At 50.0% G+C, this 15,264-nt stretch overlaps 1 protein-coding gene across 1 annotated transcript; it reads left to right on the plus strand.

Annotated features, from left to right (window-relative positions):
• Nucleotides 1-1,286: 1,286 nt before the first annotated feature.
• On the plus strand, nucleotides 1,287-14,219 carry APOBEC3A (apolipoprotein B mRNA editing enzyme catalytic subunit 3A; the record flags this gene model as incomplete). The annotated part of the gene is made up of 5 exons (XM_081060504.1): nucleotides 1,287-1,424; nucleotides 2,815-3,142; nucleotides 3,549-3,664; nucleotides 13,969-14,104; nucleotides 14,200-14,219. The coding sequence occupies 5 exons, from the start codon at nucleotides 1,287-1,289 to the stop codon at nucleotides 14,217-14,219; spliced, it is 738 nt and encodes a 245-aa protein (XP_080916630.1).
• Between the last annotated feature and the right edge of the window lie 1,045 nt (nucleotides 14,220-15,264).

A 15,264-nucleotide genomic window follows, 5' to 3' on the forward strand; every position in this document is an offset into this window, starting at 1 on the left:
CCCCGGCTTTCCCAGGGTATGAACACCTGTTCGCCATAACTCCCATTTCCTTCTTCTGTACCATGCTGCCCAGAGTGATCCCCACTCCCGAGACTCCTTTACCTGTGGTCAGCCCTCATGGAGCCCAGATAGGGCCTTTGGGAAAACAGAAACCAAAACCTAAAATGTCTTCAAGGGCATAGGGATGTCATGTTTGGGCGGAGAAGTTCCTTTTTCTATGACATCCATATGGCACAAGTGTCCTGAGTCATGAAGGAGGAGCGACCAGCATCGCCAACTCAGCAGTTTCCTGGTTCTGATGTATGTATATAAGGTACCTAGTTCCTTGTAGAGAATCCCCGGAGGAGGACACACTGTGACCAAGCAGAGAAGCAGGGGACGCAGAGCCAGGGACGGTGAAAGGACTGAGACCTGGAGGCCACGCCAGCACTCAAGGCCAGGTACCGCTCACCCCCTGTAGCACCCCTGCTCCTGGCTTCCCTGATGGGACCTCATCTTGTCCCCTGGGGTTCCTCTGCTTCCCCGCCTCCTTCCTGATGGTCCTGGTATGTCCAACAGGACCCCTCAGCTGATGCCCAGGTTTCCTGTCCTACCATCTCCCCTAGGCTCTGGGACTACACCCTGGGGACTCGTCCTTGATGGTCCCCGTTCCTCCTCTTCCTCTCATCCCTTTGAAATCTATGATTTCTGCTTGGAATCTCCTCTGAACTGTTGGCTAGGACGTCACTTCCAGATTTATGTTTTTGTAAAGGTTGTACACTGTTTTCGTAATTAGAAAAAAAAAGAGATAATCATAAGTGATGTGAGGAGGACAGTGTGGCATTCTCTTTCCCCGATGGTCCCACTCAGGAATGTGTTTTGCACGATGCCCCGTGTGGCTCGGGTTAGGCCTGAAACCCAGAGGACATGTGCCAATGGGTCCACACCCAGCAGGGCTGTGGGTCGGCGGGGCAAGCGCAGGTGGTGATGCCAAGAGAGGTGACCCAGCCCTCTCCGGGCAGAGAGGCCCTCGTCAGAGGTGTGGGCAGCCGGCACTGGCCTGTGGGTACACACCAAAACAGGACCGCTCTGCCTTCCCCAGAATCCCGGCAGGGGTCAGAGAGGAAAGCTAGGTGGCTCCAGCAAGGTGAGTGGGCGCTTATCCTTTATGTGTGTAGCTGGGAGTTGGGGTGCATGGGTGAGCTCAGGGTGGAGGGGAAGCAGTGTGGGGTGCAGGGCAGGAGCACAGAGCGTTCCCAGGAGGAGCCTATGTCTTTGGGTTCCCTCTGCCTGTGTACAGACCCCTCATGGATAAACACACCTTCCTTGAGAACTTCCCTCAAAAGAAATGGGAGCACAAGACCTACCTGTGCTACGAGGTAGAGCTCCAGGAGGATGACGCCTGGATCCCAGTGGACAAGTTCAAGGGCTTCCTGCGCAACAAGGTGACCAAACACAGCAGGCAGGACCTGCCAAACCGGGGATATTCAGGGAGAAGCTTCTCTGTGCACACGGGGGGTCCCAGAAAGCTCTCTCTAGTTGGTCCCAGCAGCTGCTGTGGCTCTGCCTGGAGTCCCGGGTTGGGGAAGGGAGGAGGACAGTTTCTACTGTGATTCGTAGCTTTGTACCACATTTCAGAAACTGTTCACAGTGTCACAGGAAACGACACCAACAGCCCATTGCCAGCCTGAGCCAGGTTCAGGGCTCAGCCTGTCCCCTCCTGCTGTGCCTCTGAGGAAGGATTGGGTCAGAGGCAAAGGCGTCTGGACAAAGGGGCAGGTTCTTCCCTGGCTCCTGCCTGGTTCAGCCTCTGGTCACAGAGCCCAAGATCTCCCTCCTGCTCCCTCCAGTCACTACTGGGAGATCCTGGCGAGGGAGCTGGTCCCCACACCAGCACTGCCAGCTGCACTTAGCCCAGGGCCGCCCCTGGTCCCAGCTCTGCCTCCACTGCCACCAAGGGCTCTGCACTGGTGCAGTCAGTCAGCCCGACTTGTTCCTCTCCCCTGGGTCCCTGGTTGCAAATCTTTCCCTCTGCATGTTGGGCAAATCTCGCTAATCGTATGAGCCCCAACAAGGGCATCCATGCCACTTCCCAGACACCACTCCCTTGGCACGCCTCCCCCATCCTCCCTGCACTACGAGCCCTGTGCTCAGCACAGGGTAAGGCCCCGAGGCCAAGCTTGCAGAGCTTTTGTGCACAGGTGCGGTGGTGGGGGTGGTCGGGCAAGAGTGGTGGGGGTGGTGGGGTCGGAGAGCAGGGTTAACCCTCCCTGGAGGAAGCCGCACTTCCCTGGCATCAGGCCCATGACCTTGGCGCTCACCTGCCTCCTTCCTCAGTCCTCAGCTCCTCAGCCCCTCCCTGTAGGGCCGACTAGGTGATACTCCTGACTAGGTGATACTCCTGACTAGGTGATACTCCTGACGGCCTGGAGCTCGAGCACAACTTAGACCTCAAGCCCCAGACACTCAGGAGTAAAGATAAGTCATATTTAATGCAGTAGTTAAAATCAAAATTAATGCAAATTCTATGACGAGCAAAGCATCAACAATGTAAATAAAGCCTGATCAGTTACAGTGCCACAAGGAGCCATAGTTTGCAGCTATAAATGAAAACGTCATCACTGCTGGCCCTTTGTAACACGCTGACTTTGTTTTCATCATGAGTTTTGCCTTACGTTTGATCATGTAAATTCTGCATTGAAATTTCGTTCATGCTGATGCTGAGCTGTGGCCTCCCCACTTCAATTTTGTGCTGGAGGCCAGTGCCTAGCCTGTGTCACCCTGGTCCTCCTACCGCGCCTCTCATGAACGCCCACCTCCCACAACCAATGACAGAACATTTCCTCCCTCTTCTGTGCCCTGGAGCCCGGCTGCCATGCAGAATTGTGTCTCCTGGAGCTGCTCCAGTCCTGGGAGCTGAACAGGGAGCGGCACCTTAGGGTCACCTGCTTCATCTCCTGGAGCCCCTGCCATGACTGTGCCAGCAAACTGGCTGCGTTCCTGGGCAAGAACAGCCACTTGAGCCTGTGCGTCTTCGCTGCCCGCATGTACACCCAGGACGACAAACGTAATCCTGAGCTTTTCGAACAGAAGGACAAATATAAGGCTGGGCTGCGCCAACTGCAGGCGGCTGGGGCACAAATCGCCATCATGGCCTCCAAGGGTCAGTGTGGGACTCATGGGGGTGCAGGTGGGCTGGGAGAGTCCTGTGGAAAGTTGCTAGAAAGAGGAGAGGGTGAGAAACCCTGGTGAAGAAGCCTGTTTGCTGCCTGCAGAGGTGGTGCTGGGCCCTGGAGAGGACTGGGGTGTCTATTGGAAGAGAGAGTTCAGGGCAGAGAGGTGGTCTTGATTTCAGGGGAGGGAGGGCGGATACACATGCAAGAAGGGGCTTCCTGAAAGGGGGAGAATTGGGCAGCCTCAGATTCCTGTTGGAAGAAAGAATTTGAAAGAAGAAAGAGGAGGCAGTGAAATTATGATGGGGAGAGTGTGTCCCTAAGAGTCAGACACCTGTGTCCCCTCACCCACCCCTAGAACTGGAGCTCACCTCTATTTTCCCTGTCGCCTTTCAGAGTTTCAGTACATCTGGAAAACCTTCGTGGACCACCAGGGAACACCCTTCTCACCCTGGGATGACCTGGATAAACAAAGCAAAAACCTATCTAAGGATCTGAAGGGCATTCTCCAGGTGAGGTTCTTCCCTCCCTGCTCCCCCTTCCTTTCACCTCCACGCCCCTTCTCCCCCTCACCGTCTCTCCCTGGACCTTTGTTTCCCTCTGCTCAGGGTCTCCTCTGGGTTACCTGCTCCCTGCCGGGGCACCAGGTCTATCCCTCCCATCCCTTCTCACATGGTCCCTCTGCTTTCTCCTTGTGTCTTTCGTTCTTTTTCCATTTTGTAACTGCCCCAGACCTCTTCTCTGCTCATCTTTCTAACTGCCTCACTCCCTGCTTCCTTCAACTCTGCCATCTCTATCTAGAATCAGGAAAACTGACAGGTAGACTTCAATGTTTCTAAAGAAGACAGGAGAGACCTGTGTTGAACAGCAGAATATAATACTTTTCTTCAAAAATGGAAACTGGCCATTTGCAACCACTCCAGATTGATCAACAGAAATCATCAAAAAGCAGTGAGCTCAGGCCGGCCCTGTGGCTCAGGCAGTTAGAGCTCCATGCTCCTGACTCCGAAGGCTGCCGGTTCGATTCCCACATGGGCCAGTGGGCTCTCAACCACAAGGTTGCCAGTTCAATTCCTCGACTCCCACAAGGGATGGTAGGCAGTGCCCCCTGCAACTAAGATTGAACACGGCACCTTGAGCTGAGCTGCCTCTCGGATGGCTCAGTTGGTTGTAGCGTGTTCTCTCAACCACAAGGTTGCTGGTTCGACTCCCGCAAGGGATGGTGGGCTGCGCCCCCTGCAACTAGCAATGGCAACTGGACCTGGAGCTGAGCTGCACCCTCCACGACTAAGACTGAAAGGACAACAACTTGACTTGGAAAAAAAAAGTCCTGGAAGTACACACTGTTCCCCAGTAAAGTCCTGTACCCCTTCCCCAGTAAAAAATCTTAAAATAAATAAATACACTTATATATTTTAAAAAAGTTAGCCTCATCTGAGGTAGGCAGGATGCTATCCCTCAAAATGAGGTCATAAGAAATTTTTTTTAAATAAAATTTCTGATAAATTTACTTTATATTTAAAATCTGTTATTTTCCAAATATACATAAGTAAGAATCTATTCTATACTATCAGAATAGCTTTAGATTTTTAGAGAAATAATTATTTAATTGATGTAAAGCAATAAAATGAAAGATTGAGTCTTCCACAATTTTTTTCCCTTTGTAAATGTATCATGAAGTCAAATAGTTCAATAAACACTTGCAAATGCACAAATGCCTGTCTCTTATGTAGGAACCTTCATGTGGCCTGTGGGGCAGTGGTCACATTAATTTTCCTAGTTGAATAAAAATCACCTAAACTCGTAGGAGAGGACTTTAGAATTCAAAAACATACACTCACTAACAAACTGTTATACTGGTATCAGCACTGTTTTTGAAATGACAGCACACTCAATAAGAGAAGAGAAAGAATGAGTGTAAATATTCTAAAGGAATTTCAAATTGGCAGTTAATGGGGGCCTCGGAATTACTCCAGTCCTCAGGCCATTTCTACTTCCACTGCCCTGGTGAGGAAGCTAAAGGGAGGGGCTTTCTTGCCAGAGCATGACCTTTGCCCTCTGCAGTCCTGGGCCCAAGCAGGACCCACCATAGGTACTAGATGTCTCTCCATGTCTCTGTGGAGCCTGCGTCATGCTGGGTGAGCCCCTGGCAGCTGGGCGTCCTGCACAGGGTGTTCCGGGCAGTGAAGGCTCCCACGTCTCACCTCACAGGCTTCTGCTCATGTGTCAGGGCCCAACCTGGTCACAGCCTGACACAGTGGCTGTAGGGACTGCAGGAGGAGTCACTGAATTTGAGACATTGGAGGGATGGAGAGGAAGGACAGATGATGACAGTGGCCAAGGAGGGAGGAGGGACGAAGTCAGGAAGGGCCTGCAGCCCGAAGGGGAGAACTGATCGACAAAGTCACCTGGAGAGATGGAAGCAAAGGAGAGGGGAGGGGCAGGGAGAAGAGGGGCAAAGCAGGGCTGAGGGCCAAAGGTGAAAGGCCAAAGGGCAAGAAGGAGCCTAAGGACAGGGCACTGGGATCGAGGGAGCCTGGCAGGGACTGTGGCTGCCAGTGACGGAAAGCTGCCTGGAGGGCTGAACCAGGCTGTTTCTAGAAGAACGTGGGGAACTGGGCGAGATGGTACCGGCTTCCCTCTTCTGCTCAGTATCACAGCCCCAGTGTGAGGACACTGTCTGCTGCCCCTGGTTCTCCAGCTCAGCGCTCAAAGCTTGACTTTTCCTGCTGGTCTCCTCAGGACTCCCAGGCAGCTGCCCATCCAGACATCAAGGCTCCTCAAGGAGAGAATGAGAAAGAGGACAGGCCCAAGCCCAGAAGCTCTGAGCCTATACATCCTTTCTATGGATAATTGTATAACTTAATGGATAACTTCTGTGTAGGATGACTGGTGGCAAACCCACTAATTCTGTTGCTACTAATGTTTCATTGGTGACCCTACTGAGCTGCACTGGGGACAGCACTGGACTGACTGTCCTCAGCTGGAAGGACATAAAGGCAAAGCATTTACACATGGACTTAAAGGTCATTTTCCTACCTCTCCGAAGGAGAAGGAATGACACAGGTCCATGTGGCAGGGGCAGGAAAGAGGGCTGCAAAAGAATGGAACAGAGGAGGGATGGAAGCCTGCAGAGCGCTGGCCAGCCGTGCCCCGCTGGGGCAGACACTGACGGTCCCCTGCATTCATTCCTTCATTCACCCTCCCCCAGCTTGAGATTTCTGGTCATCTGCAATAGTACACGCTGGGTGTCATTTAATTTGTGGCATTGCCATGCTCTGTTTCTTTGACTGAGAACACTGTAGGCCACGCGGCCAGCATGAGTCCTGAGACCTGGTGTCATGGGCAGTGGGACAAGACTCGCATCACAAATTCCCTCCTAGGAAATGCAGCTAATAAAACTGATTTCAAACATACTCCCTCATCATTGCAGGAAACATGCCAGATCGGGTAAGTAGCCAACCCATGGACCTTAGCACTGTTCGTATTTATAACGGTTCTGTAAAAACAATAGTCATAATAAATATAAAATATACGGAATGTAACAGTAAGCCTGGGCATTTTCCCCTGTCGTATATACTTGATGCAAACACTAATTTTAGAGTTGAAAAACAAGTGGAATTTCACAGTACCATTTGGAGAAGCATGTAGGTGACCCTCAGTTGAAACCTGAAACAAGCGTTTGTGTTAGCCATGTGCAGATCTGAGGAGGGCGGTGTGCTGGCCCGTGACAACTGTCCTCGTCGTGGGATGACTGACTGAGAACGGACAGTTTATTGGAGGCGTGTTTCTCCCTTTTCACAGCAGCCTCCGCCTCCAGTGAGTATCAGATGACCTCCACAAATGTAATGCTGAAAGAAAGAAGCCAAAGGGGGTCGGCCCGGTGGCTCGGGCGGTTAGAGCTCCGTGCTCCTAACTTGAAGACTGCCGGTTCGATTCCCACATGGGCCAGTGTCCTCTCAACCACAAGGTTGCTGGCTCAACTCCTTGAGTCCCGCAAGGGATGGTGGGCTGTGTCCCCTGCAACTAGCAACGACAACTGGACCTGGAGTTGAGCTGTACCCTCCACAACTAAGATTGAAAGGACAATGACTTGACTTGGGGGGAAAAAAAGTCCTGGAAGTACACAGTGTTCCCCTTCCCCAATAATAATTTAAAAAAAAGTCAAAGAATTCATACTGTCTGGTTCCATTTATACGAAGTTCAAAACCATCTATGAAGGCCAAAACAATCTATGACAGTAGAAGAGCTAACATGAGTTCCTTCTAGAAGTGGAACAACTGGGAGGGGACATGAGGAACTATCCATCTGGGATTCTGGAAATAGCCCCACTTCAGTCTGTGTGGTGGTTACACTACCTGGAAACCTAAGACTTTGCCCTTAGTTGTAAATTATCCCCCAATAAAAACATTAAAGAAAAAGGGAAGTTACAGAGCCTGTATTTTCAATGAGGAAAAAGTTGTACTGAGGGACATAAAGTATAATATCCCAAATGAATTCATAGATGAAAATGAGAGTCAAATACAAACAGAATCATCATTGTTCTTAGATTTTTTTTTTAATGGAAAAAAAAGGCTATTTGAGTCCAAAGGACAGACTAAATGTGGTTGAAAGTGAAGTCATGAAGAAGAAACGCGGAAGTGAAGTGGTCTTTGTAACACATTAGAAACTAGAAAAGCTATACAGCTGCTGTAATCAAAAGAGTCTGGTATGAGCCAGGAACTAAAAAACACATAGAAGTATATTTCGGAACTTAGTCAATGAGAAAGGTGGAGCTGCAATTCGATGGGGGCAAGGTGGGCATTACTGTGTTGGTGTTGTCAGCTGGACGAAATGTTGTCAGCATCTGCATGGGGAAGAGAGACGGACCCCTCTCCTACACCACTGCTCCCCTTTGACTCTCTCCCAGCCCCCAGCACATCCTGTCCCCAGCCCTCAGCCAATTACCCCATCTCAGCCTTCCAAGAACCAATAGAAGCAGAGAGGACCCCCCTCACTTTCACCTCTACCTTCTAGAAACCCGCATTCATTCATTCAACACACATTTTATTGAGCGCCTGGGTGCCAGGCGCTGTTTTAGGAGCTGGATATACATTGAACAAAAGAGACAAAATTCCTCACTCCATGGTCTCCCGTGGTCTGTCTGCCCATTCAGAGTCTACCTTTCCGTCTTTACTCTGGGGCTCAGGCCCACTCTCTTTTCCTGGGGTTCTCTTCTGTCATTTCCCACACTGTCTGGAACTCTGTTTCTTCATTGCCATCAACAAACCACATGCTCTGGTACATATCTCTCACTTTTAAAACCAAAATCTCTCCCTGAGTCACATCTCCCTCCGTTCTCTTCCTAGAAAAGTAAAGCATCCATATATATAAATATACATATATTTGTGTGTATGCTTTGAGATATACATATATACATATATGTATATATCTCAAAAAACTGTCTACATGTTCGTCCCTAGCTTCCTGCCTCCTGTTTGCTTTCATTTCATGCCGATCTGGCTCCTGTCACCACCACTCCAAAGAAACTGCTCATCAATGATCCCAGTGTTGCCAGAAGAAAGGGCTGTTTTTCAGTCCTCATTTTGCCCATCCACCCAGCAGCACGTGACATGCTGAACACAGCCTGCTTCTGGAGATGCTCTCCTCTCCTGTTGTGGGTGACACCCTCGTCCTGCTTCTGCTCTCTGGCTAGCTCCTCCTCTTCTCCCTGACTTGAGTCCTCCCCTTGTGTTTCCCACGCTCTCCCGAGGACACTCAGCCTCGCCCTCCCCCAGGCACACAGCCCCATATGTCCAGTCCTGGTGCTCTCCTGAGCGCAACACTGTGATACCAGCTTCCCATTAGACATCTGCCCTCCAACGTCTGCTGAACACTGCCCACTTAACTTTCCCGAATAGAACTCCTTGGGGGGTATTTTTCCACAAAACTTATTTTTCTCAGATTTTCCCAGCTCCATAAAGGACACTCCTATGGGCGTCCATGAGCAGGGAGCTTGAGCCCAAACCCAAGGACTTACCTTGATTCCTCTTTTCCCTAATATCCAATCCATCACCAAATCCTCCTGATCGATGTTACCTCCAAACCCACTCATCCGTCCATCAGTCTCCATTCCCATGGCCTCCACCATCACTTCTCACTGGGATGATGGAAGAACCTTCCAGCATCCACTCTTCTTTCTCATTCAGTCACAGAGGTGCTGGAGGAAGGCTTTAAACAGAAGGCAGGGCACATCACCAGCTGGATTCAGCATTTACCCCCTCAACCACACACGCACACACACACATCTTGTACTTAGTATAAAATCTAAACACTTGCCTGTGATCTAACCCTCACAAACCCCCTCCCCCACACTTTGCTTTCCAGGCACACTCTTCTTTTCTGCTTCCCTCCTGCCTCAGGGTCTTTGCACTTGGGTTATCTCTGTCCCAAGGTTCTCCCAGCTACCACTTTCTCATCCTTTCTACCTCAGGGAAGAAGTCACCTGCTCGGAATACCTCCTATTTAAAACAGCTCCCCACAACCAGCCAGTCTCCAGGAGAGTATCCTGCTTATTCCCATCCAGCAATCACCTTGATTTGAAACTACCTCACCCATCCTCATAGTTTCTTATATCCTTTCTGTCTCCTTCCACCATGACACAATCCCCTTGAGGTCTGGAACACCCCGCACCTCACTCAAAGGTGTACCCCCAGCACCATAGGGCAAGCCTATCACACAGCAGGTGTTCAATTAAAATGAATCAAAGAATGAACCAAAAAACAAACAAACAAACAAACAAACACATAAATAAATAAATAAAGCAATGGGGAAAAGAAACACAGCTTATTGTTTTCTCTGCAGAAGAGGGAGCTTAGAGAGGTTGGGGCAGGATTGGTGGAAAGAGAGAGACCATAAACTTTTGCATGAGATTTCTCTATTATTTGACTTGTTTCATTAAGCAAATACTTCTTAAATCATTAAATGATAATAAAGCCACTGCAGAAGGAGAGGTTTCCCGGCGGATGAGCCAGGGAGAGCTAGCTTCAGGCTGCCAGGGCCAACGTCCACATGGGCATCAAACACCACCTGTGATTACATCACCAGAAAAAGGAATTCTGGTTCAGCCAATGGTCAGAGCCCTATGTCAGGAGTGCTCACCAAAGCATTGCTTCATCCAAACCTCACTCCTGCCCCAGGATGATGTAAAAACAAAACAATACAATGAAAGGAATCTGCCATGTGGTGGGAGATGAGCCCCTGCAAACCAAACCCAAAATGATAAGTCAGGGGTTTTCAGTCGTTGCAGCCAAAGGTCTTCAGTAAAACCCAGATTTCAGTCTGGCCTCTAGAGGGCATTTCCACATTAGCACATCCATGCTGGACCCCTCAAATGGCCTGGTCCCCTGTGAGAGGACAGGCAAGGAGCAGGATATTACCAAAGAAGAGGAAATAGGGGTTATGTAGAGGGATGGCAAACGCAAGGCAAGGCGGGTGAGCGTTGGTAATGAGGAAGGGAACTGCACTGTAGCCAGGTCCTGGGAGAGGGTCTTAGCGCAGATCTGGCTGTGGGCTCACGGGGGACCCTGGGCAAAGCCAGAAAGAGGCCTGCAATAAGAACACGAGTCCTGTGAAGATTTGAGGGGCACCGTGGCGTGAGGCGTAGCATAAGTTTCCAGCCTTCTGGATCTGTCTGTCAATGCCCACTCTGGGCATTGACAGAAGGTGACCTTGGGGATATTGCTTCACCTTAGAGCTTCTGTTTATTTAGCTCTTCAGTGACAATAAAACTACTTCCAGTTACGATTGCTCTCGTAATTAGATGATGGAATTGTGCAAGGCCTGACATGTGTGTGGGGGAGCTCGGCCAACGTTCCTTCCTTTCCCTCCTTAGAGCCAGGGATGAAAGCTGGGTGGCCAGATTCCCAGACCAGGGTCTTTTCCCACTTCACTCTTATGAAGTGACCCTACTCAGTGTACCCCATTTTGTGGGAAGTCTTGGGCTGGGGCCCTGCAGGAAATCAGTTCAGCCTGCTCCTGACCTCCTGAAGCACCCAGGAAGAGACACCTGGGTGCTCTCCCACTAATGACCTGTCTCTTTTCCTATGGCTTTGGTTCTTAGCACCCAAATTAACCATATCTGGGCCTAAGGGTTCTTGTCAAATGCTAGGCCCTTGCCTTTTGGGAATAAGAATGTATAGGCACCTAAGCCCTCCAGGAGAGCGAGCGCTGGGACCCGCGACTTCAGGTCAGATGGTGACAAGGCACAAGTTGAGTCCGGGGTGCTACAAGCAGGTCCTTTTTCTGACCCTGTGTGTGTGTGCGTGCACTCACGGCATGTGACCAAGTCAGGGTGGACGTCTGTCTGCAGATATATGGGGATTCAGAGAGCAAAGAGCGCTGCCTGGGAACAGAGAATGCAAATGAAAGGGGAGGGGGGTGGAAACAGGAAGGCAAGAAGCCCAGAATCTGAGCCAGAGACCATGGATGATGGAGTCCATCGCAGACCCAGGCCCCTCACCCTCTGCAGCCACCTGGCAGTGTCATCCTGTCTCTGCTTCTGGGTGGTGGAGTGACCTCCTTTCCCCAGGGAGCCTCCTCTCCACAGGCTCTCTCCCTGGGTCTTCAGCACAGCCATGACCACCTGCCCTCTCTCTGGGCTCCGTCCCCCCAGGCACTAGCTCTCTTCCCCAGCCAGCCCTGCCCACTCTGTTGAGCCCTCCAGGCTTCTGGCCTGGGCTTTGTGCGTCATGCTGGGTTCTTTTCTGCATGTGTTGCCAAAACCTGTTATTCCTGCCTTTGCAAAGGCTCCTGGGTCTTCAGTATTTCCAGTCTAGCAGGAAGTATGCTCACCTTCTAATTCTGTAAGCAGTTAGTAGGGCACCCTTGAGTGTGCTAACCTTCCAGAATGTTAAAATGCAACTGTATCAAAATGGGTTTAAAGGTTCACAAAACGTACAGAGTGAATATCCTTATTTCAGATCTTATGACCAAAAAGACAGGTACCCTAGACAAGGTTAAACTGTTTCCTACGAGGACATTGCCAACTGTGAGAGAAACCTCTTAATCCTTAATTCCTGCTAACTGATTATTTCTATTACAACTACAACCTATGTTAGCAACGTTTAATATACCTTTGTCATTAAAAAGATACGTTCAATGAATATGTGATAATATAGAAAATGAACCAAGAGTCTGAAAGTAAAATCATACTCAAGAAGCCACTAAAGAAACTGAAAAGGAAGACTGGGTGAGAGGAACTAAACTCTTCTGTATCAGCAGGAGGATTCTATTCCTGGAGAACTTAAATATTTCTCAAAATCTCTAATTATATCTGGACTTTTAGGCACAATTGTTGACCATTTGGTTTCAGCGTTGAATACATATTCTAAAACACTGTTTCCTTCATCAATGAAAACACGCCTTCCCAACCTCTGAGGAGGGCAGAGTTGTGCCTTTCTTCCTGCTTCCTGATCCCCAGGTCTATCTAAACTGCATTTCATTCATGTCTCCCACGTTGCCTCTCATCGCTATCTGAACTTTCACAGCCTGGTGCCCTTATTTTATAAGGTAAAAGGGCAAAGGCAATAACACAGGGAAGCAGTGAGGCACGCCCCACAGTGGACGAAACTGGGCAGGGTGGCCGCAGCACCAGGCACAGCCACACCGGTGCCAGCTGGGCCGTCAGAGGCTCACTTGGGAATAATCAGTTAGCAGGGTGCCTGGAGCTGCCAATCATCACATCCCACAGTATGAATTATACATCCACTCATGTCACCTGCCATTCTGGGGCCGGGGGTACAGCAGTGACATGGTGGCCAGGCCCCTTCTCTCACATAATCTTGGTAATGAATATTGTACGAAGGAAGTGAGGGGTCCACCCGAATACAGCAAAATGTCCATTTTATAATATAAATGAGAAACAGATGACAGAGAGGTTTATAGATGATAGATGGATGACAGATAGGCAGATGGATGGGGAAAGAGCACGCCAATGTTAAAACAAACGGGAAAATGTTCACAGCAGGTGAATTTGGGAGAAGGGAGTATGGATACTCTTTATGTGCAACTTTTTGTAAGTTTGAATGAAGATGTTTAAACAAATGAAAAATAAAACGAAAATGTTCACTATCTCCAGGAAGTAATACGGACCATCGGCTGTCCCAGTTATCTTTGCTTTTCCAATTGCTTACAGTGAGTGAGTGTTGATTTTATAATCACAGAAGCTATTAAAGAAAGAAAAGCCTCGTGAAGCCATCATTTCTCCGCAGGCCCCGTCTGACAAGGCCTCCCCACCACTGTGAGCGGCCCCTTCAGTCCACAATGAGCCCTACCAAGGTTTAGCGGCTTCTCTTGGCTTGTCAGGGTGTCAGCTGAACTCTGTCTTTTATGCTCTGTGTCACCCAGAAAGAAATCTGCAGTCACAATTGGTCTGGAGGAAAGGGACCGTGGAGGTTGCATTGCTTGGGGAACAACCCAGCTTTCGCTTTCTAGATTCTCTGCAAGTTCAGATTTATGACATTGGAAAACTGTTTAGTGTATCTTCTAGTGGAATCCTTCTCTTCCCTGCCATGTTCACAGCCTCTCCTCCATCGTCTAATACGTCAGTGACAGTAAGATCATCAACGTATGTCCTGCGCTTCACTTCTGGTACAAGATCTCCTTTTCCCAAAACAGTGGCACCAATTTTCCTGAAGTGTTCACAGCCCTCGACTTTTACTAGTAATCCTATGTTTAAAAGGTTAACAACTTGTAGTCTCGGTTCTGCTCAAATCTGCCCAGGGGTCTTTCTAATTTTCCTTAGACTCCAGGCTCTTGGTCAACCTGCCCTTCACAGCACAGCCAGCTTCTCCCGCGGCTCCATCCTCCCTCCGCCGCACCGTGCGCTCCTGGCCTGGAGGCCGTGCGCGTCCTCAGCTCGCTGCTGCTCCCGCAGGGGGCGGTGGCGAGCCGGGGGCACGCGTGGCTGGGTGGTGCGCGCTGCTCTGCAGAGGCACCCCTCCCCCGCATCTGTCCCCCTCCCCCGCCCGACCCTCCCCCTCGCAACCCTCCCCTTCCCTCGCCACAGCCCCACCGCCACCCGGGTAGAACGCGGCTCGCGCTGCGCTGGGCGCCGCTGAGATCTAAGCGGCTGCGCAGCAGCGCCGTGCTCCGGAAATCTTTGAATATTACACAGATCCTTGTGTTGGGCTTACCACGGGAGACTTTAGGCCCAACATTAGCTTCAGGTTTTTGGGGTTTTCTTTAATGCTGTTGGGATTATTTTGGTTGAAAATCCGTACCGATGAAGGGTCTACTGAGAATATTCAGGATTTTTGGTGTATGATTGGCAAACAAAAGATAAAAGAATGGTGTCTAGAATAATGAAAGCTGGAAAATATACGTGTCCTTCTATGTAAAAGAGGGTCTCGGGGAGTGGGGGACAGGCACGCTCATGGGATTCTGTTGGGTGCTGGTCAGTGCAAGTTTTCAAGGAAACGAAACTGTCAGAAGGATCCATGTATGTTCTTTATATGTGCACCCTCCGTTCTGGTCAGAACAATCCCGAAGATCTCAGTGGCTTAAATCGAGGAAGCCCTATTCTTGATTATGTTAACTGTCCATGGTGGGGGTTGGGGGAGGAGTTCTACCCCCTAATCCTCCATAAGGGGGGGGCCAACCCGGAGTCTCCCCCTGGAAGGACGCTCAGCAACTTGACAGGGACGCTGCACATTACTCTCCAGCTTTCAAAGCCTCTTCCTGGAAGGGATGTGTCTCTTTTGCTCACATTTCATTGGCCAAATCTAATCTCAAAGGTGTTGGCAAGTGGAACTCCACCATGGGTAGCAGGAAGAAGGACTGGAATGTCCCGGCTCAGCCCTCATGCCCATCTCATCATCCTATCACTGTGCTTAGCCAACTTTGTGAAGGTCTGGGACAATAACTAAGCCAAGGAAAAGGAAAGAGGTATGATCATTGGAAAGAAGCCACATGTATCATTATTTCTAGGTTATTTTTCTAGCCTGTCTCCACAAGAAAACAGGGTCACAACCCCGAGGAAGGTGGCGTCAGTGTCCCAGCTCAGAACACAGGTATGATTTGGCATGGGCAGAGTATGCACTTGCCTAGCGGGTTCCTTGCACACCTTACCTCC

The sequence above is a fragment of the Rhinolophus hipposideros genome, assembly GCF_964194185.1.
Source record: "Rhinolophus hipposideros genome assembly, chromosome: 9".
Lineage (NCBI taxonomy): Eukaryota > Metazoa > Chordata > Mammalia > Chiroptera > Rhinolophidae > Rhinolophus > Rhinolophus hipposideros.